At 36.7% G+C, this 23,053-nt stretch overlaps 1 protein-coding gene across 1 annotated transcript in view; it reads left to right on the top strand.

The window, feature by feature from the left end:
- sl (small wing phospholipase C gamma 1) overlaps positions 1-23,053 on the top strand; it is a 602,812-nt gene that overhangs the window by 164,191 nt on the left and 415,568 nt on the right. The window contains exon 7 of the mRNA XM_090377657.1: positions 19,785-19,917. Within this exon, the coding sequence (XP_090233783.1) occupies positions 19,785-19,917 (133 nt within the window). The remainder of the gene's footprint in view (positions 1-19,784; positions 19,918-23,053) is intronic.

Below are 23,053 nucleotides of genomic sequence, written 5' to 3'. Positions count from 1 at the left end.
AAAAATGCACTAAAAAAAGGTGTTTTAGTGCTGTACATCTAGCACTAGATATTCAGTTTCATTTATGTTCATTGGAAATTCTGTAGAGGACCTTTCTTATTACTTATATTAATATCAGTGTCCACACATCTGTCACATAAGCTGTTGTCTTTCAATTGATTATCTTTTCTTTAGTGGTCTTCACTACTGCCCATTGCATTTGATTATACTATCTTTAAAACTTTCATATCATCTATGTCTTTAGACTATACTGGCTGCTTTTTTTTTTTTTTTTATAACTTGAAAGAGTCATCTCCTTTAGTGGTGATTTAACCTAAGTAGTAGTAGTGGCATGTGATGCAAGAAAGCAAGTGTATGAGCTTATGCAACATCAGCCAAAAAAAAAAAAAAAAAAAAATTACAAAACAATCTCCTTTAAGTGTAGTACCACACAGTTAGTACGTTGCAGTAACACACTGCCATTACTGTCATTAACAACCCTGCCAACCTTTGTATCATCTGCAAACTTCGACATAAAGCCTGATATACCTTCATCAATATCATTGATAAATATACAAAACAACAGTGGACCCAACACCGAACCCTGTGGGACACCACTAATAACATTGTTCCACGAAGAGCAGCACCCATTGATTACCACCCTCTGTCTTCTCCCACTGAACCATCCTTTTATCCATTGTAGTCACTTTCCCTTAATACCATTCTGCTCCAATTTGTACAGTAGTCTTCCATGCACAACAGTGTCAAAAGCTTTTGTGAAATCCAAGTATATGATATCAAAATTATTTTTTGCATCCAGTTCCTTTGTAACCAATCAAATTTGTCAGACAAATTTTTTTTAAACAAATATAATTTGTAGTAATGAGTTAGGGAAAAAAACTAATGCAATGATTTTATTCTGTGTGCTAGTCTTCCAGCAGTTATAACCACTTTTATATACTCACAGCCTGGAAATGTCTCCAGTTATAATACAGTTAGCACCAAAAGAGTTAATATAATCCATCTTTCATTTCCTGTTTATTCCAGATCTGAAGTTGCAATAACTGATAATATGAATCCATTGCATTGTTCCAGAGCAATTCTAGTGTTATTGTTTTTATGTCACGAGTTTTATAGTCTGTTTCCTTAATGAAATTGCAGTGAAAACATTAACTTCTAGTAGGGATAACATTTTGTGTTGGATTTTTTTTAAACTAAAAAAATAGTTTTTTGTAGAGACATGTTGTATAATGTTATATTTTTTATTTTATGTACAAGGTGAGTCAAAATTATGATTAGTAAATTTGAATTTAAAGTTATTACAGGGGGAGAGAGATTTGGGGATTACAATCTAGGCAGAAATGAAGTTCTGCGTGCAGTGTAGACAGGTAACAAGGAAGACCCCTGTTGTCCTAGTGATATATTGAACATTTGCTTTAGAGATAGGATGATCGTAATTGTATTGTATGAGGCAATGGTGAGACCACATTTGGAATACTGTGTCCAAGTATGAAGACTACAGGTTTAAAAAACCACTCAGCTTCTTTGAAAGGTTTGAAAATGAGCAATATACTTGATCATATTGGCTGAAGGATGCCCATATAAGGAAAGATTTTGAATGTACGAGCCACAGAGGGAGTTTGGTAACTAGATAGCTTACTGGTAGGGGAAGGCAATCTGAATTAGGTGTATACCTTTGAGGATTAGTAAAATAAATGAAGGTGAAATTGTCATGTTTATAAATGAACTAAATTATGGAGTTTTATACTGGATTGTAGATATATATATATATATATATATATATATATATATATATATTTATTTTTATTTATTTTTTTTTTTTTTTGAGCCAGTGAATTGGTAACTTATGGAATAAGTTACTTCCATGGGTAGTTGAAGCTAACAGCTTGTGGGAATTTGAAGGTCAGGTGGATTGGCACCTATATAGGGATTGAAACATATATATATTTTTTAAAAAACTTTATTTACATTTCATGAGATTCTGTGTATTAAATAGGAATTTAATGTAAGAGGGAGGCCTCCTCATGTTTAAATGTGAGCTATTTTTGCTAAAATGCAAAATAGAATTTCAATAGCTTTTCTTGTAAATAAAGGTGTATATATGGATATTTTCCTCTATATATAATTGTCTCTTCCTTTTGTTTTTATTATCTTCAGAATTATTTCATGTCACTTGGTAATTCCTACCCCCCTTCCATGAGACTTTCTTTCTAATAGTATTAGTGTTACTTGGTTATTGCTATATACACCCTTGCACCTAACTGCTTGAAATTAACTAAGACACTCTTTTCAGATATAAGTTCTAGACAACAGGTGTTACACACCTGTTGGACTTGTGAGAATTAGAGAAGTTAAGAAAGCTAATTAATTTACCTTTTCATTTCTGGTCTTTGCAACTGAAAACAAGCTATAAATTTAGGTCATTATTTTATCAAGTAAACTCATGTTATTGTGATGCCTTGAGTATTTAATCCTCATTGGTATTTTGGTTTAATGTGATGGTTAAAAAGATACGCATTAGATAAGTTGTGTCTACTGAGTAAATCATAAATGCCCACCAATTCTCAAAGTATCCATCCCTGTACTGGATGGATAGTTTGAGATTTGGGGGTCTTATAATGCCGGTCAGTTTTTGTTGTTTTTGTGGTCAGTTCTTGCAACAAAGCAAGTTATGCAGCATCAGCAAAAAAAAAAAAAAAAAAAAAACCTGCTCCAATTTTCACCCCTTTATTCATTCTAAATACTTGTTCAGCTCAGCCTTAAATTTATTAAGCTATCAACTTCAACAACAAAGGATGGAAGTCTGTTTCACCAACCAACTACCCACTGGCTAAAGGCAAATTTCCGCACACCTATCCTACATCTGTCTTTCTTCAATTTGAATTTATGCCCTCTCAGGTGATTATTCTGAGCAAGAGGAAGAATCCCTCATTTCAAATGTAAAAACACTTGTCCCCACCCTACTGCAGAACGGGTTAGTCTACCGCATCTCTTGCTGTGACTGCACTAGCTGCTACTTTGGGGAAACCGGAAGGCGGCTCGAAAAATGCCTTTCCGAACACAAGAGGGCAATCCGTTTAGTGGATGTGGAGCACATTGGCAGTACACGCCTCCATTCTAACTGTCATTTTATGTTTTTGTTTCAACTGAAGAAGGTTGTCTAACCAACCGAAAGCTTTGTATGTTTCTATGTATATTTATTAAACCTGTTACAATTCCCTCTGAGAAAGCGTAATTTATTTTACTAAGGAAGAATCCCTTCGGCATTGAGCATGCACAAACCATTTAAGGCTTTATACACCTCTATCAGCTCACCTTGCCGGTGCCTAGTCTCCAGACACTAATTTGCAAAACTTAAGTCTTTCTTCATAAGAGTAACCCTTTGTTCCATTCACTAATCTTGTTGCCCTTCTCTGTACTTGTTCCAACAGCTCTACATCCTTAAAATCAGGCCTCCAGACCTGTATACAGTAGTCAAGGTGTGGCCTGACCATTGCATTATACAAGGGGATAATTACCTCCTTATCCCTGCTAGAAAAATTCCTGTATATCGTTGACAAGACACCATGAGCTACTCTTGCAGATCGGATGCACTGCTCAGAAAACTTCATATCTGCCTGAACAATTACCCCCAGGTCCTTTTCATTCTCTACCACTGTCAGTGTACTACCACAGAGCTGATACGTCACTGTGGGGTTACTACCTCCCATCTGTAGTACTTTACATTTATTAATGTTAAACTTCAGTTGCCACCTCTCAGCCCATCTGCTCAACTTTTCTAGATCCTTTTGCAGCAGCATACTGTCATTAATGTCCTTAACCACCCTGCCAACCTTTGTATCGTCTGCGAACTTGGACATTAAGCTTAATATATCATCATCAGTATCATTTATAAATACAGTAAACAACAATGGACCCAACACTGAACCTTGAGGGACTCCACTAATAACATTAGTCCATGATGAGCAGTGTCCTTGATTACCACTCTCTGCCTTCTCCCACTCAACCACCCTTTTATCCATAGCAGCAATTTGCCTCCAATGCCACACTGCTCCAATTTGTTCAGCAGTCTTCCATGTGCAACAGTATCAAAAGCCTTTCTAAGATCCAAATATATGTTATCAAAGTTATTCCCTGCCTCCAGTTCCTTTGTGACCACATCATTGTATCCAATCAAATTGGTCAGGCAAGACTTTCCCTCAACAAAACCATGCTGTGTCCGAGCTATAACTGTAGTCTTGTCTAAATGATCCTGCAGTGCTTCTTTAACCATGCCTCCATTAATTTTCCTGGAACAGAAGTTAAACTAACGGGTCTATAATTACTTGTGTTGCCCTTTGATCCTCCTTTGTGAATTGGGGTCACATTTGCACATCTCCAGTCCATGGGTACCTCCCCTGGGTCCAAAGCAACTCTCATAATTATGGCTAAGGGTTTGCTTACTTCCTTTGCTGCCTCCTTTAATATAACTGGATAGATCCCATCCACCCCAGGTGCCTTTTTTATGTTTATCTTCAACAATTTCTCCTTGAATTTCCTCTCAGTTATTACAAAATCATCTAGCTCACTGCCAGAGTTTAACTCACCTCTGGCATTCCCCTCCCTGAATAACTCCTCATGGGTGAATATAGATGCAAAATACTCATTTAGTTTGTTAGCCACCTGAGTAGGATCATCAACAGTTGAACCATCAATATCCAGTGGACCAATCTGATTCATCCCTTTCCTTCTAGAGTTTACATAGGTAAAGAACTCTTTTCTGTTTTTCTTTGCATCCTTTGCCATGGATTTCTCATAATCTGCCTTTGCCTGCCTAATCTCCTTTGTGATTTGGTTACAGACCAGCTTATATCTATCATAAGCTTCCATGTCACCCATTAATTTATATGTATTCCATGCATTTTTCTTCTCTGCCATAAGTCTCATTAGTTCATCTGAGTTCTTAGTTGGTATGTAAAGCCTAGTAGCTTCCAAGATAAATTCTTTGAATTTGCTGTTGGTAACATCAGTTGGTCCCACTGTATAGAATTTAAATACTGTCTCAGACCATCGTAGTCGCCTTTACGAAAGCAAAAACCCTTCCCTTTACCCCTGATGGTAGTTACCTCTTTGAATAAATCCCACTTCAGCACACTGATCACTGCCACCTAGTGGTTCCTCTATCTGCAGATTCTTGATGCTTGAAGAATCACTACTGATAATCAGATCAAGAGTATTACTGCCTCTAGTTGCCTCCCGAACATGCTGATGTAGAAAGCAATCATCCAATAAATCCACAAAAGCCTTGCTAGTGTGTGAGTGACCAACCCACAAATTCCAGACAATATTTGGTTAATTAAAATCCCCCATTATAAGACTCTCTGCTTTACTGGCCCACTATTTCCCTGTACAGTTTCTTATACTCATCAGAGTCATTAAGCCTATAACATACTCCTAATCTCAAATTTGATCTCCCAGTTCTTATACCACACCAAACTGACTCGACACCGCTCTGTCCACCCATGTTGACTAGCTGTGCTTCCTTGGATTTTGTTTCTTAATTAAAACCATAACCCCTCCTCCCTTCCTATCCTGTTAATCCTTTCTGTACACATTGTAGTCTCCAAATTCCAGTTCTGCATTCCTTATATCTGTGAAATCCCCACAATATCTGCCTTTGATGTTTTGAGCAATACCTCAAATTCATCAAATTAAAATTTATTTACCAAACTTCTAGCATTGGTGTACACGCAAGTATACATGCACCTGTTTCTATTTTTCGCTACCCTAACACAACTCGTGTTTACTTGTACCGCAATGACTCCCAGCAGTCTCTGAAATATCCTGCATCTTGTTTTCCAGGCTGCTGCTCATTCCAATAGAAGCAGTGCAAGAATCACTTTCACCTCTGCCCATGGCTACTGTTAATCTATTAGTCCTTGTATCCCCCAAGCTAGCAGTTTTCTGACCCTCCTAACACTGCTTCGATAGCATCAGCGAATATTCTTGCACCCTTTCTAGCCCAGCAACCCAAAGGTAGCGGGTTTGATTCCCGCCTCGGGCTTGGATCAGAGTACTGCAAAAACCTTGGGAGGTGCAATATGGCCACAGAAGCCGATGCGCCAACAACTACCAAATCAAAAAAAAAAAAAAAAAAAAAAAGCACCCTTTCTATTTAAGTGTATCCCATCCCTGTAGAAGCAGGGATGGGATACCCAGGTGCCTTTTTTATGTTTATCTTCAACAATTTCTCCTCCACTTTCCTCTCAGTTATTACAAAATCATCTAGCTCACTGCCAGAGTTAGCTAGTTAGTCTCTCCTGTTAACAAGTACAGACCAGGCTGAAAAAAATTGTATCCCTGAGCCTTGCACAATCTTTCAGGGCCGAAATGATCGACAAGGCTCTCATCATATACTCCCTCCTATCATGTGTGGGCAGAATTGCAGAAACATTCAAATTCAATCCTAATTCACGGCTTTTTTTCAACAGTGACCTGTACTTGTTAAGTAATTCTGTTGGTCTTCTACTCTTAGTACAACAATATCACCTTTTGTGCCCTTAAAAGATGATATCCGCTCTGCAACGTCAGCAACCTTTGCCCCTGGCAGACCTACCCTGGTCCTGTTCCATCTACCCTTTTTATATAGCATGTTCCCCTTTCCCTGACAATAGTCGCCAACAACTACTAGTTCCTGTGGGACCCGATCATTCTGCCTTGGGGGTTGCCGCTGTGTTGCGTGATGATCAAGTGCAAGCTCTAGCGTTGATGTGGGCATCTGAGAGCTTGATGGGCCCCTCAATTTAGATCCTTCGGGGTATCCACCCTGTCGTTCAAGCTCTCATATAGGCCCATAACAATGCTGAGTTGTCACATTGTTATGGGCCTATATGTTGACACTCCTTACATCGGGCACACACACAAAAACATCCCACTTGACAATGTCATGTCCCTTACCTGATTGCTTCACAAACATCAAGCAAACAGTACATTTTAAAAGGTTGTGATTCAGAGGGCAATTGCCCCCCTCAGTTTACCCCTGAGCCACAGCACTCCATTTAGCTTGAGCGTGCGCCTCCGTAGCCAGTTGGGAAGGAGCAGCAGTGCATAACACACGCTTCTTGATTAGACTGCGGTTCGAGCCTGTCGCAACCAAATATGGAGGATGCGGAAAGGTCAGGGAATGACCACCGCATATTCCCGGAGCAATATGGCCTTAGTTGCTAATGCTCCTAAAAATCAAATAACAACTAGCTTGAGCCTTTTGCTTTGCTGCTCTGGTCTGAGTCATGATTTCGATTCAATTTTAATAAAATTTAAATTTCAGTACACAAATTATAACCCTAAACTTGTATCCCAACGCAGTTGTAACACTATATATATTTTTTTTCAGTATCAAGTATTATCTTCTTGTTTCTTTATATAATTTCTGTATCAGTTATGTATTAACTATGTTACATTTGTAAAATCTAAGTTGTTATATGTACTTAGTTAAAAAGTACAATTTAATTGACAGTGAAGTTCAACAAGATTAATAAATTTTACTGATTAATTCATACTATAATATACTAAGCTAACACTATTTAGTTCGGGATATAACGTATCGTATAACAATGGCGGCAAGTTACGAACTGTAAATCTACAGACACTTAAGTATTAATTAACTTCCAAAATCTCGCTGTCTCAATTCAGAATAAACCAAGGATCTTGACTAGGTCTATAAGCTAATTATAGAAAATAATTTAATATAACAATTAGTCAATAAAGCGGCTAAATATAACTAAAAAACTTCCCATTCGCTGGCTCTGCAAAATTTGCAGAACACGTGGACTGGATACCCTTACCGATACTAAGTAATAACCTACAAAATCTCTATCTAAGTTAAAATTTAAACTAACTATCGTAACTAGGAATATAAAGCTATTCTAGAAAATAAGTTAATATGCCAATTTAAGTTAATAAAACAGAAGAAAACTTCTCTTTTTTCCTGAGCCGTAAAAACTTCGCCTGCACTTTTGTCTTTTTCCAGTTCCACTTTGAAATTGTTGTTGGAGTGTGATGGGGGCCCACTGCATTAGTCTGAGATCTGAACGAGGAGGGAGGGAGAACTCCATACTGAGGCACTTTGTCTAGGAACTGAGAAATGAGTTTCCTATTCCTGAAAAATGAGTTTCTTAGGAAGGTATATGAATTATAAGATGTATTCTTTGGTTTAAGGTTAAAATGCAGAATAGAATTTCAATAGCTTTTCTTGTAAATAAGGGTATATATGGATATTTTCCTCTATATATAGTTGTCTCTCTTTTTTTTAATATCTTCAGAATTTGAATTCTGAACAAGGGGATTATAACCAGTTTGTATATGGAGGTTGCAGTTTTTGAACAGTGGAGTGTTGTGGAAGCCCTGATGTAGTTTTGTGGACATTCTGAGTGCATTAGGATCTCTAGGAGTGCAACTTAATTTGCACTTCTGCCACATTGCTCCCATTTTTACAGTAATCATTAATATGGGACTATATCAAAAGCTTTATTTAAAGCTAAATAAATGATGTCTATGTTATATCTTGCATCCAGTTCTTTTTTTCACATCATAGTAGCTAATTAGACTAGGAAAGGTATAAAACAGTGTTTTCCTATTTCCACTTTTAAATTGTTGTTGTGTTAAGGTAGTGTTGATGAACATTCTTATTGAGAATGCCCGCAGGCTTAGATTTGATTTGAGTTTAGGAGGTCCACAGCTTTGGTCTTGATTAGTCAGACATGATTTTCCCGTTACCAATGCCATAGTTTGATTCTGTTACAGTTCCATTCCTGTCTAGTTATCTTGTATTACATTAAGTAAGGACCCTGTAATCTTCCCTTACATATAGGCCATACTGAGTGGTCTATAGTTACCTGTTTCACCCTTCAGCCACCTTTTTGAATAAGACTAGTACTATCCACAATTCTATGGGCAGTGCTAGTAAACCTGTGAAATATTTGGCAAAATATTTCACAACCAGTTTCCTGAACCAAATGCCATCATTTTAGTTTATGAAAGTTCATAAACCAAAATGATGGCATTTTCCTAATTCCTTTTCATTGCATTTCAATTTTTACTGATGTCTGTTTGGTAAGGTATATACTCTCATTGAAAAAACAGGAAAAAATAAAATAAAGTAATTACTTGAAGATTATTCATTCATGAAAACATTAGTTTATCTTATGTAGCTTTGTTTAAGTCAGGGAATAAATTGATAGTTTATCCTATCTTGGCTATTACACTGGTAATTGTCAAGATATCACATATATAATTAATTTAGCAATAGATAAAAGTTAATTAGAGAAAGAAATTTAAAGACTTAATTTTTATGGACCTTAATTAACAATAGACCATTTATAATGATGCAAATAGGATGCAGTGGCACAGTTTCTCTTGAGCTGTAAGGCAACTAGAACTTTGGACTAATGCTGCTACCTAATGGTAGCTGCATTAGTCCAAAGAACCCACACAAGTTAATTTTAGGTTCTCTTAAAATATGTATACCGGGGCTTCAGATCCTAATCCAGCAGTGTCCCCATCTTGCTTTCCATGCTACTGCATGTCTGAATAGAAGCACTGCAACAATCAATTTTGCTTCTGTTTATGGATGCCTTTAAACTATTTTTCTGTGTATTTCTTTGCCAACAAATATCTTGCTTTTGTTGCCTTCACTTGCGCACTTTTGAAGTAGCCAACTTAGTGTAGGTGATATATTAGAATAGAAGCCCCATTATACAATCTCCAGTTTGCAGGCCTGTGTAATCAGTTATACTGATTAGCATCAGCCTTACTGTACATATAAAGAAATATATTAAAAACTTTATTTTTAATTTTTTACTTTTTAGATTAACATGTGTCAATATTTCCACACGTTAAATTACTGCTTACATTTTAAATTACTGCTTTTTTATTCTAACAAGGTAAACATGGTATGAGATCTTAAAAATTATGCTAGAGCCACATGATAAAACATTGTATTTATCTTCTTACAAGAGGTAAACTGCGAGATACATAATTTTTATATATATTCAAATTGTATTCTTAGACACTTTTAAAAAAGCAGTAATTTAAAACAAATCCATATATTCTACTATTCTTTTTAGCAAGATTTTCTATTTCATTACCATGAATGAACGGGCCTGAACGGTTACTGAATGGTTCATTTTCATGAATGAAAATGAACCATTCAGTAACCCTGAAAGAGACATGAAATGCTTTAAAATTGATCACTTTGTAATATCATTCCATTATTTTAGTGCTATAATGGGAATAACTATGAACAGTGCAGTTTTTTCCATCTGAATATTCTTAAATAACTTCTTAAATCAAAAGTGCCTACTGGTGTACTTTATATGCAGGCATACATGCTTAAATAAATTTGGCAACAAAATGGAATTGGTCAGCAGTATGCAATGTAGGCTATTCAGAATTTTTAGCCTTTTGTTGGCATAATACAAGGACATTCAAAGTGCATAGAATTATGCACTTTGAATGTCACTCTGTATTTCGTAATTAGTAATAAAATGAGAGAAATTTACCTCTGTGTTATCTGTAGAATGCTTCCGAGCACCACTCTTCAATTTTAAAATGCATATTAAACTAGTTTCAATGAATTCTTGCACTCAAAGAAACATTAATGCTTTGAAGCATCCAGAATCAAGGTAATGGAGCTCCAACCCGACCCCAAACCACCAACAAATAACTACAAGTGAAAGAAACACTTTGTCAATTTATAAAACCGAGTGAAAACGATTTCGAAAATGATGTAAAAAGTTAATTTCTTTACCTTTCTAGAATCTAAAATTTACTTTCCTTCCTTAATATAAATTTCAGTACTTGCAAATTTTCTATTTCTATCCTGTGATCATGATTAGCGTCAAAAAGTCCTCTCAGCTTAAGGAAGGAAAGTAAATTTTAGATTCTAGTAAGTTAAGGAAATTAATTTTTTTATATCATTTTCGAAATTGTTTTCACTCGGTTTTATAAATTGACAAAATGTCTCCATTCAGTCAGTTATTTATTGGTGGTTTGATGGTTTGGAGTCGGGTTGGAGCTCCATTACCTTGATTCTGGATGCGTAGAAGCATTAATATTTCTTTGGGTGCAATAATTCATTCAAACTGGTTTTACATTTGTTTTAAAATTTAAGGGTGGAGCTTGGAAGCATGCTACAGACAATACAGAGGTAAATTTCTCTCATTTTATTACTAATTGACATACTCGTAGAACTTATTGAGCCTTGTAGCTCTATCTACTGCTTATTATATTTTATAATATAATGGAATATAATAATGAAATACAACAATGTATACAAGTACAAACTGAAAGGTAAACAATAACTACAGATATTTACAGTGATTTCTCTACACTAGACAGCCAGACAATGGTGGCCAAAATCAAAATTTGCAGATGGATTCTAGACCCCAGACAGTGAAAAAAAAGGTTATATGTGCAACTGTCCATAAGCACATCATTTTTTGAGAAATGACCCCATTTTTTTCATATTTGTGAAAAGTAAGCACAAAAACTAATAACTTGTTGTTCATTGTTAATTGACTGATTAACAATGAACAACAAGTTTTTCATACTTTTTCTAAAGGAATTGATATGTTGATTTCAGAAATATGAAAATCATTTCCATTGAAAGATGGACTGAAATTTGTAACTTACTGAGTAACCAATTTCAGATATCATTCGATAATACATAAGCTATATTAAAAGTGTATCTTATTCATTTTAAATACTTTAATCAAATATATAATTTTGGGGAAAAAAAATTGAGAGTAGGAGTGTACTATAGGCCGAGTAACTGTGATGAGTAAAACAAACAACTATATAAAGAAATAGAATGGCCAGTAAATCAGAATATCTTATAATGAGAGATTTTAACTTCCCATATATTGACTGGAACTTGTTTGGCCACTCACGCACTAGCAAGACTTGTGGATTTACTGGATGACTGTTTTCGACAGCAGCATATTAGATCAGCAAAAAGAGAACAATACTCTTGATCTGGTTATCAACAGTGATTCTTTATGCATTAAGAATCTGCAGCTAAAAGACCCACTGGGCGGCAGCAATCACAGTGTACTAATGTGGAATTTAATTAAAGACATAATACTGTAAGGAATAAAGGGAATGGCTTTTGCTTTTGTAAGACTATAGTGGTCTCAGACTGTTTTTAAATTCTATGCAGTGGGAACAATTGATGTTATGAACAGCAAATTCTAAATGGGAAGCATTCAGAGAAGTAATCATAGAAGCTATTAGGCTTTCATACCAACGAAGAAATACTGTTCAACATTTAGACGTAAATGGTTGTCAGATGAACTGATGAGACTTGTGGTATAGAAGGAAAAATTCGTGGGATTCATATAAATTATCAGGTGTATATACAAAAGCCTATGGTATATATAAATTGTGTAATCAGTTGCCACTTCTCAGCCCATCTCAAATTTTCCAGATCCTGTTGCAGCAGCAACAGCATCATACTGTCATTACTGTTATTAACAGCCCTGCCAACTTTTGTATCATCTGCAAACTTTGACATTAAGCTTGATATACTTTCACCAATATCATTGATAAATATACAAAATAACAATGGCCCATCACCGAACCCTGGGGGACACCACTAATAAACTTAGTTCACGAAAAGCAGTGTCCATTGATTACCACTCTGTCTCCTCTCCCACTCAACCATCCTTTTATCCATTGTAGCAGCTTGCCCTTAATGCCATACTGTTCCAATTTGTACAGTAGTCTTCTATGTGCAACAGTATCAAAAGCTTTCCTGTAATCCAAATATATTTTATGAAAATTATTTTTTACATCCAGCTCCTTTGTGACCACATCAATAGTACCCAATCAAATTGGTCAGACAAGACTTCCCTTTAACAAACCCATGCTGTGTCAAATTATTACTGCAGTCTTGTCTAGATGATGCTGCAATGCTTCTTTAACCAGTGATTCCATTATTTTCCCTGGAACAGAATTAAAACTAACAGGTCTGTAATTACTCGTGTCACCCTTTGTGAAATGGAGATACATTTGCACATCTCCAGTCCGGAAATTGGAGCAGTGTGGTGTTAAGGACAAGTTATAGCTATGGATAAAGGGATCTTTGAGTATTAGAAGACAGAGTGGTTATTAATGGGCACAGTTCTTCATGGACTAATGTTATTAATGGAGTACCCCAGGGGCCAGTGCTGGGCCAGTTGTTGATTTCAATATTTATTAATGAAATTGATGAAGGTGTATTAGGCTTAATGTCTAAGTTTGCAGATGATACAAAGGTTGGCAGGGTGGTTAACGACAGTAATCAGGGTGAGCTACTGCAACAAGATCTGTGAAATTAGATTGATGGGCCTGAGAGATGGCAGTTGATGTTTAACATTGACAAATACAAGATTAATCTGAGATTACTGCTACCCATACTTCTTATGGTTAGCAGTAATCCCAGATTAACATACCATACCAAACCAACGGTGTGGTGGCGCTTCAGTAGCCAGGTGGGCAGGAGCGGCAGTGCGTAGCATACGCTTCTTGATTAGACCGGGGTTCGACTCCCGTGACCACCAAATACGGAGGATGCGGAAAGGTCAGAGGAATGACCACCGCATATCCTCGGAGCAATATGGCCTTAGTTGCTAATGCTCCTAAAATCCAAAATAACAACAACACCAAGGGTACTGGAAAATGAAAAAGATCTGGGGGTAATTGTGCAGTCAGATACGAACAGTAGTAGACAGGCTGCTAGGACAGCTCATGGGGTTTTGTTCAATGATATACAGCCATGAGAAAGTTTGCTAAAAAAAAAAAAAAAAAAACTATTTACATGCATAAATAACTTATTGATTCCCACTGACTTGATTCACTACTTAAAACTAAATAAATAAGCTGACCAGCTTTACTTGCATAACCTATAAAAGCAAAATCCACAACGTTGCATTGTGGTTACATTACAGATCTTGGCTGGGCTCATTGCACCTGTTAGGTGCAGTGCAAAAAGAATGTGCATACCTACCTAAATATAGACAATTTTACTAGATTAGTTTTTGAAATGAAATTGTATGGTTTTTGCAGAATGTGTGAAAACACCCGTAAGGTACAGCACGAGCATTCTTGCATTTTTTTGTGTTCAGTGATCCCCTACACCATGTTTTGCTTAAAAAACTAACAACCACCAAGAAACTTCATATGTGAATACATATATCAAAAGACTATAATAATATATTTCTGATAAGATAATATTATATTATCAGAAATGTATAGTATTATGTAATATTTCATGATAATATAAATAATTCACAATAAGAGATGCTAAACCCAGTGATAACTTATTGAGCTTCTAAACATCCCTCTGGTACTTAGTTTCACCTCCAAGGACTACTGTGAAATCTCTGCGAGAAATACTTGGAAGTTCACAGTTGAATATTTTCTTGTAAAAAAATTGGCTCAATTTAGCCACTGACAGTATACAGTATGAATATACAGTTTAAGCTCTATATGACGACCCCCTAGGGAAATGAGAAAAATGGCCATTATATTGGAAGGATGTTATATCGATCATTCATAAAATCAGCAGCAAAACAAGTAAAAGCTTGAAAATTTAATGTATTAAACAAGAAAACTGTGACTGTAAATTTTGCATTGATTGTAGAACAAGCAGATCCACTTCTGTGTAATCTTTGAAGCTTAAGTTTTCTGTTGTTATTGGGATTTGATGATGCATAAGCTGCTATGGCTATAACCTAAGGTTTTTTTTTTTTTTTTTTTTCCTTTTCTGTATGTTTAGGTGATGATGCAGTTGGTGATCACTTTTTCATAAACTTCACCCCATGGTGAAACAAAAATACGTTTCCTGCAGGATATCGATTTCATATTAAATTTTGCTTTCAAGACATAGCACAATTTTGTTTAATAGCATTCTTTGATAGTTTTTCTTAAACAATTTTCCCGTTCATTTGTAGTTCAATGTCCATGGCTACATTTTCGCCACACTTTTTTTGAAAGAAGGCCATGACAAGTCTTAAATTTCTGGAACCATCCATCTGAACTTTTAAATTCTTCAATGTCCATTTGATGTGCAAATGATTCAGTCTTAGCTTTTAAAAGATTACCATCTACGGGAATGTTTTCTGCAAGCATCATCATTAGCCATTCCAAAAGTACCTTTTCGGTTTTCATGCTGGCCTTTTTTCTGCCATACCAAAATTACATTTCTTGCCTTTAAATGTAAGTAGTTTTATCCAGTAGCAATTTAAAAAAAAGAGTTCAGTTTCATCAGCATTGAAGATATTGTGGTCATATGTCAGCAAAACATTTTTTAAACGATTTTCCTTCCATTCCTTTGTAGCATCAATGTCCACAGCTGCACTTTCTCCACACACTTTTTTGAAAGACAAGTGCTGACCAGGCTAGCCAGGTGGGTAAAGTGCCTGCCTGGCAACCCAAAGGTCGTGGGTTCGAATCCCGCCTCGGGCTTGGATCAGAGTACTGCAAAAACCTTGGGAGGTGCATTATGGCCACAGAAGCCGATGCGGCAACACTACCAAAAAAAAAAAAAAAAAAAAAAAAAAAAAAGAAAGACAAGTATCTTAAATTTCTGGAACCGTCCATCTGAACTTTTAAATTCTTCAATATTCAGCCTTAGCTTTTAAAAGACTATCATCTATAGGAATTTTTTTTTGCATGCATCATCATTAGCCATTCCAACAGTGCCCTTTCAAGATCTGGATACTTCATCTTTTGTCCTCGAATTCTACCTGGTGCAACAGATTTTTCTAAAATTTCAATCTTTTTCTGATCTTTCAGAATAGTGAATAGAGTACTCTTAGGAATGCTGAACTGTTTGGCGATGTCAGTCTTAGAATGTGTACCATTAACTATAGCTTTCAAAATCCTAATTTTATCTGCAATTGGCAAAGCTATCCGCATTCTTGGAGCCAAACGAATAAACATACACTTGAATTAATGAAATGAATTCCTAGCTGATGATGTTTATTTCATTACTGCACTACAAGAAAAGAGCATGGAAAATGTTAGCAAATGATTTCACACAGTCAGTCAGGCCTTGCAATTATTTCAATATATTTGAAGTGTTCTGTCAATTTTAAACACAAATATTGTAATAAAAAAGTAAAAGATCGAGGTAGAAATTTATAGTCGTTTTAGAGAAACTAAAATGACCTTGAAAATAAAAATCCTTTTATTTTCAGTTGTTATATACTGTTAGTTTAAATTTTTTTTTTTTTTGTGTGTGTGTGTGAATAGCTTATATTTTCATGCAATTTTCATGCAGTTTGTTAAAGAGTAGTTCTATTTCATGCATAATAAATTTACTAATTGAACATGGTGACTATTGTGAAATGTATTGAACATATATTCCTATATTGTCTCTCAACCTTTGTAGTTAAAATTACTGATGTTCAATTAAGAAACTTCTCCTTGGATTTTAAATCATATTAGCATTAGTAGAGGCATTTGATGCAAGAAAGCAAGCTTATGCAGCATCAGCCAAAAAAAAAAAAAAAAAAAAAAACCCACTTCCACTTCACCCCTCTGTTCGTTCAAAATACCTGTCCAGCTGAGCCTTAAACTTATTTAGGCTATCAACTTCCACGACAAGGGATGGAAGTCTGTTCCACCAACCAACCACCCGCTGGCTAAAGGCAAATTTCCGCACGTCTATCCTACATCTGTCTTTCCTCAATTTGAATTTATGCCCTCTCAGGTGATTATTCTGAGCTAGAGGAAGAATCCCATCAGCATTGAGCATGCTCAAACCATTCAAGGCTTTATACACCTCTATCAGATCACATCGCTGGTGCCTAGTCTCCAGACACTGTAATTTGCAAAACTTAAGCCTTTCTTTGTAAGAGCACCCCTTTGTTCCATTTACTAATTTTGTTGCCCTTCTCTGTACTCGTTCCAGCAGCTCTACATCCTTCTTGAAATGAGGCCTCCAGAACTGTATACAGTACTCTAGGTGTGGCCTGACCATTGCCTTATACAAGGGAATAATCACCTCCTTATCCCTGCTGGAAAAATTCCTGTATATCATTGACAATACTCCATGAGCTACTCTTGCAGCCCATCTGCACTGCTCAGAGAACTTCATATCTGCCTGCACAACCACCCCGAAGTCCCTTTCATTCTCTACCACTGTCAGTGTAGTACCACAGAGTTGATACGTTGCTCTGGGGTTGCTGTTTCCCATGTGTAGTACTTTACATTTGTCAATGTTAAACTTCATTTGCCACCTCTCAGCCCATCTGCTCAACCTTTCCAGATCCTGTTGCAGCAGCATAGTGTCAGTAGTGTCCTTGACAACCCTGCCAACCTTTGTATCGTCTGCAAACTTGGACATTAAGCTTGATATACCATCATTAATATCATTTATAAATACAGAAAACAATAATGGACCCAACACTGAGCCCTGAGGGACTCCACTAATAACATTAGTCCACGATGAGCAGTGTCCATTGATTACCACTCTCTGTCTTCTCCCCCTCAACCACCCCTTTATCCATAGCAGCAATTTGCCTCCAATGTCACACTGCTCCAATTTGTGCAGCAGTCTTCCATGTGCAACACTATCAAAAGCCTTTCTAAGATCCAAGTATATAATATCAAAGTTATTCCCTGCATCCAGTTCTTTTGTGACTGCATCATAGTATCCAATCAAATTGGTCAGGCAAGACTTCCCCTTAACAAAACCATGCTGTGTCGAGCTATAACTGAAGTCTTGTCTAAATGATCCTGCAGTGCTTCTTTAACCAGTGCCGCCATTAATTTTTCTGGAACAGAAGTTAAGCTCACAGGTCTATAATTACTTGTGTGTCAGCCTTTGATCCTCCTTTGTGAATTGGGGTCACATTTGCACATTTCCAGTCTATGGGTACCTCCCCTGAGTCCAAGGAAGCTCTCATAATTATGGCTAAGGGTTTGCTTACTTCCTTTGCTGCCTCCTTTAATATAACTGGATAGATCCCATCCACCCCGGATGCCTTTCTTGTGTTTATCTTCAACAATTTCTCCTCCACTTTACTCCCAGTTATTTCAAGATTCTGTAGCTTACTGCTAGAGTTGAATACACCTCTGGCATTCCCCTCGCTGAATAACTCCTCATGTGTGAATGTCGATGCAAAATATTCATTTAGTTTGTTAGCTACCTGAGCAGGATCATCAACAGTTGACCCATCAATATCAAGTGGACCAATCTGATTCATCCCCTTCCTTCTAGAGTTTACATAAGTAAAGAACTCTTTGCTGTTTTTCTTTGCATCCCTTGCCAAGGATTTCTCGTAATCTGCCTTCGCCTGCCTAACCTCCTTTGTAACTTGGTTGCATATCAACTTGTATCTGTCATAGGCTTCTGTGTCATGTGTTAATTTGTAAGTATCCCATGCATTTTTCTTCTCTGCCATATGCCTCATTAATTCATCTGACATCCATTTTGGCCTAAACCTTGAACAATATTTCTTACTTGGTATGTAAAGCCTAGTAGCTTCCAAGATAAGTTCTTTGAATGCTTCCCATTTTGAATTTGCTGTTGGTAACATCATCAGTTGGTCCCACTGTATAGAATTTAAATACTCTCTCAGTCCATCGTAGTTGCCTTTACGGAAGCAATAACCCTTCCCTTTACCCCTAATGGTAGTTACCTCTTTGAGTAAATCCCACTTCAGTACACTGTGATCACTGCCACCTAGTGGTTCATTTATCTGCAGATTCTTAATGCATGAAGAATCACTGCTGATAATCAAATCAAGAGTATTACTCCCTCTAGTTGCCTCCCAAACATGCTGATGTAGAAAACAATCATCCAATAAATCCACAAAAGCCCTGCTAGTGTATGATTGACCAGCTCCCAAATTCCAGTCAATATCTGGGAAATTAAAATCTCCCATTATAAGACTCTCTGATTTACTGGCCCACTCTATTTCCCTGTACAGTTTTGGCTTCACTTCCTTGGTTTTTATGTGTTTCTTAACTAATAGCATAACCCCTCCCCCCTTCCTATCCTGTCTGTCCTTTCTGTAGACGTTGTACTCCCCAAATTCCAGTTCTGCATCCCTTATATCTGTGTGACACCACGTCTCTGATATCCCCACAATATCTGCCTTTGATGTTTTGAGCAATACCTCAAATTCATCAAATTTATTTACTAAACTCCTAGCATTGGTGTACACGCAAGTATACCTGCACCTGTTTCTATTCTTAGCTACCCTAACACAACCCATGTGTTTACTTGTACCGCAATGGCTCCCAGCAGTCTCTGAAATATCATGCATCTTGTTTTTCAGGCTTCTGCTCATTCTAATAGAAGCAGTGCAAGAATCTCTTTCACCTCTGCCAGTGGTTACTGTCAATCTATTGGTCTTTGTCTTCCCCCAGGCTAGCAGTTTTCCGACCCACCTAACACTGCCTCGATAGCATCAGCAAATATTCTTGCACCCTTTCTATTTAAGTGTATCCCATCCGTGTATGAGCAATCTCTCCTGTTAACAAGTACAGTCCAGGCTGAAAAAAATTCTACCCCTTGAGCCTTGCACAATCTTTCCAGGGCCGAATTGATTGACAAGGCTCTCATCATATACTCCCTCCTATCGTATCTGGGCAGAATTGCAGACACTTTCAAATTCAACGCTAATTCTCGGCTTTTGTTCAACAGTGACCTGTACTTGTTAAGTAATTCTGCCGGTCTCCTACTCTTAGTATCATTAGTATTTAAAAGATGCAATCTCTTAAAATGCTTTTTTCTTTTTCTTTCCCCCTAATAGGATGCTTTGGCAGATGATGAAAGACAAGTAAGCAAATTCATGAGAGATTATCTTCAGGATCCACTTAGAGATGCCCAAGAACCATATTTTTTAGTTCCAGAGGTTGGTATCTCTCTCCAGCTTCCCTCTTACTGTGAGCATTTTCCTACATTCTCTCCTCTGATATATATTTTATAATAAAAACACACCAAATAAATATACAATTTTGATCAAGAATATGTAGAAACAAAAACAACTAATTTATAGAATATATATTTTCCTAAGCATGCTTTCCTAAATCTACTCCAACTCATTATTTCTACTGAAGTCATGCATTGAATCTTTGTACATTAGGCTTAAAATTCTTGTTAAACTCAGTTGCACATAATACATTTACCTTCTGACAATAATAATTGAGATTAAAAAATATGCAATATGCATATAACATTGATTAAAGTCAAAAAATAATTTTCATACTTTATGATGAACCTTGTACAAAAAAAAAGAACCCAGCTTGCTGTCTTAAATCATTATTGCTCAATGAAAAGGTTTTTGTTTGAGTTTCAGTTTTTGCAGAATTATAAATTAGCATTAGCAAGCTTATACAGCATCAGCCAAAAAAAAAAAAAAAAAACTCCTTTCCATTTGCTCCAAATGTTTGTCTAATTCTGCCTTGAATTGTGAGGATTGTTCTAAAACTAAGGTATGCAAGGGTACTGTAACACAGCATTTATTGCCACAGAGGTAATAATTGCTTGCATATAATATGTACAAACATAGTAACATTACGGGCGCCTCTGTAGCCAGGTGGGAAGGAGCAGTAGTGCATAGCACACGCTTCTTGATTAGACCGGAGTTCGAGCCCGTCACCACCAAATACGGAGGATGCGGAAAGGTCAGGGAATGACCACCGCATATCCCCGGAGCAATATGGCCTTAGTTGCTAATGCTCCTGAAAACCAAATAACAATAACAACAACATAGTAACATTACACTTCTATATAATCATCTCTGTTTTGGGCACATTTCCCAAAACAGAGATGATTTGATGCACTGGTTTCCCAGTGTATCAAAGACCTTCACAAAGAAATCCTGGTCAGATTCGGCTAATCAGGCTGTCACTGCCACAGTAACATTACAAACAAATGGATGTGAATGTTGCTTCGAGGAGGGAAGGGCACAAAAAGTGATAGTTCAAGGGTGTCATATTGTGTGTGTGTGTGTGTGTGTGTGTGTGAGAGAGAGAGAGAGAGAGAGAGAGAGAGAGAGAGAGAGAGAGAGAGAGAGAGAGAGAGAGAGAGAGAGAGAGATGCCACAACACCTCTCACTGGAAGGTCTAGGTCTACTGGCTAGTAAATAGAATTGCACTGTCTATTAGTAAAGGCCAGTCTTTTATGTTTCCTGGTATCAATTTATTAGGTGTGCTGCAGTGGTGAACTATATTGCATGTCTCACCTCTTGGAAGAATGCCAATTTATATTAATTGATTATTTTTTTATTTTTTTTTAAGATGGATGGCTGATTTGAATAGTTGAATGGAATTGAATAATATGAGTATAATCATTGAGTGTACACATGATTTGAATAATTAGTAGTTACTAACCTCCAATGAGCATAATCAATTCATTTGATTATACTCATATCTTTCGAATGATTAATTTCTTGTAATGGACCTAATTGAGAGGTTATGATCGATTCAGTCAGTTAAGGTTAGTAGTTAATTGATTTTTCTTGTGAACATTTTGGATAGTAACAATTAAACTTTTATACCTTGCTCCAATTTTTCATAAATTTCACACCCCTTCCAGAAATGAAAATAAGCAGATTTGACCAAATTAAGCTGAGTGTACATATTTTTATAAATTAATATATAGTTCAATACATTTAATCTGAAATACTGAAATAAAATACATTTCATGCTTTGATTAGTAGGATGATCAGTCCATATTTTGTTAAAGTGCACCCAAGTGTGCCCCTCCAGAGGCACATACCCCACACTTTGGGAACTTCTGTGCTAGGTACATTCCAAATGATTGCTACTATATATTTGTTATTTTTTGAGAATTATTTCAAATATTTTTATTCAATCGGATCCAAATTGACTTTTAATCACTAAAATTTTCATTTATACGTGTTTTTAAATTCATATATTCTTTTTTTTTAAATATTAGATGCATTTGTAAAGCATAAAGTGCTTGCTATTAGGATTACTATTAGCCATATAATGCAAGGAAACCCCCTTACCTCCTCATGGAGGTAGCTATCCAGTTGACCTCTGAATTTCTTCAAACTGAGCCTCAACTACCTGTGGAGGCAGCTTGCTCCAGTAATCAGTGACTTGCTAGCTAAAAGAAAATTTCCTCCAGTCTAGTCTAACCTCTTCCTCTGTAATTTGAATTTACAGCTCCTTGTTCTGGAATTCCTTATAACTCTGAAAATTCCACCTTCATTCATTTTACTAACCCCTCTCAGAGCCTTATAAACCTCAATCAGATTCCACTCTATGATCAGTGTTCTCCCAAGGACCTATCGAATGGGTGCACCGCTCAGTGAATTTAACTGACTGCCTGGCTAAAATTTAAGCGATTCTCATGGTATTGCTCACTGATCTTGATCAATATTAATTTGAACATACTATGCGATTGAGGTCAATGCGACAGGAACTTATGTTAAATTAATTGTTGCTCTGGATTGCTTAAGTCACATTTATAAATAACAGAAAATTTTATAATATTCTGAAGTATTACACTTCCCCACCTGGCTACTTCATAATGGCAAAATTTTATGGAGAGAACACCGAAGATTCTTGGTTGCTGAGCTCTGTAGCCCACATAATCGAAACATTTTGTCGTACCATTGCCGTTTTGTCAATCTCACTATGCAAGTTGCACATCTTTGGACCCTTTCAAGAAGCTTTGTCTTTTTTCATACGAGGTCTCCATACTTGGACACAGTATTTCAAATGTGGTCCTAAAGTTGGCTTATACAGTGGGATTATGACCTCTTTATCTTTACAAGGCATTTTTCGATAAATCATGGATAGGACACCATAGGCTTTCGTGGCTGCCTGTTTACATTGCTCAGAAAACTTCATAACTGCCAATATTCTCCCCTCGACGTGGGCACCTGTACGTGGTGAGGGGGACCTCCCAGTGATGCTGCTGGTTTTCCAGATTAGCATCACTGGGATCTAACGCCCATACCTTAGTTCCATGGTTACATCATTGGAATCTGGCGTGTGCAGCGCGACCCGTGGAAACCGGAAAGGGAAATCCTGGTGGTTGAGGGGC

Source organism: Mastigoproctus giganteus, chromosome 7 (assembly GCF_048544385.1).
Source record: "Mastigoproctus giganteus isolate SK-2022 chromosome 7, ASM4854438v1, whole genome shotgun sequence".
Lineage (NCBI taxonomy): Eukaryota > Metazoa > Arthropoda > Arachnida > Uropygi > Thelyphonidae > Mastigoproctus > Mastigoproctus giganteus.
This window is presented reverse-complemented; position numbering and strand designations above follow the sequence as displayed.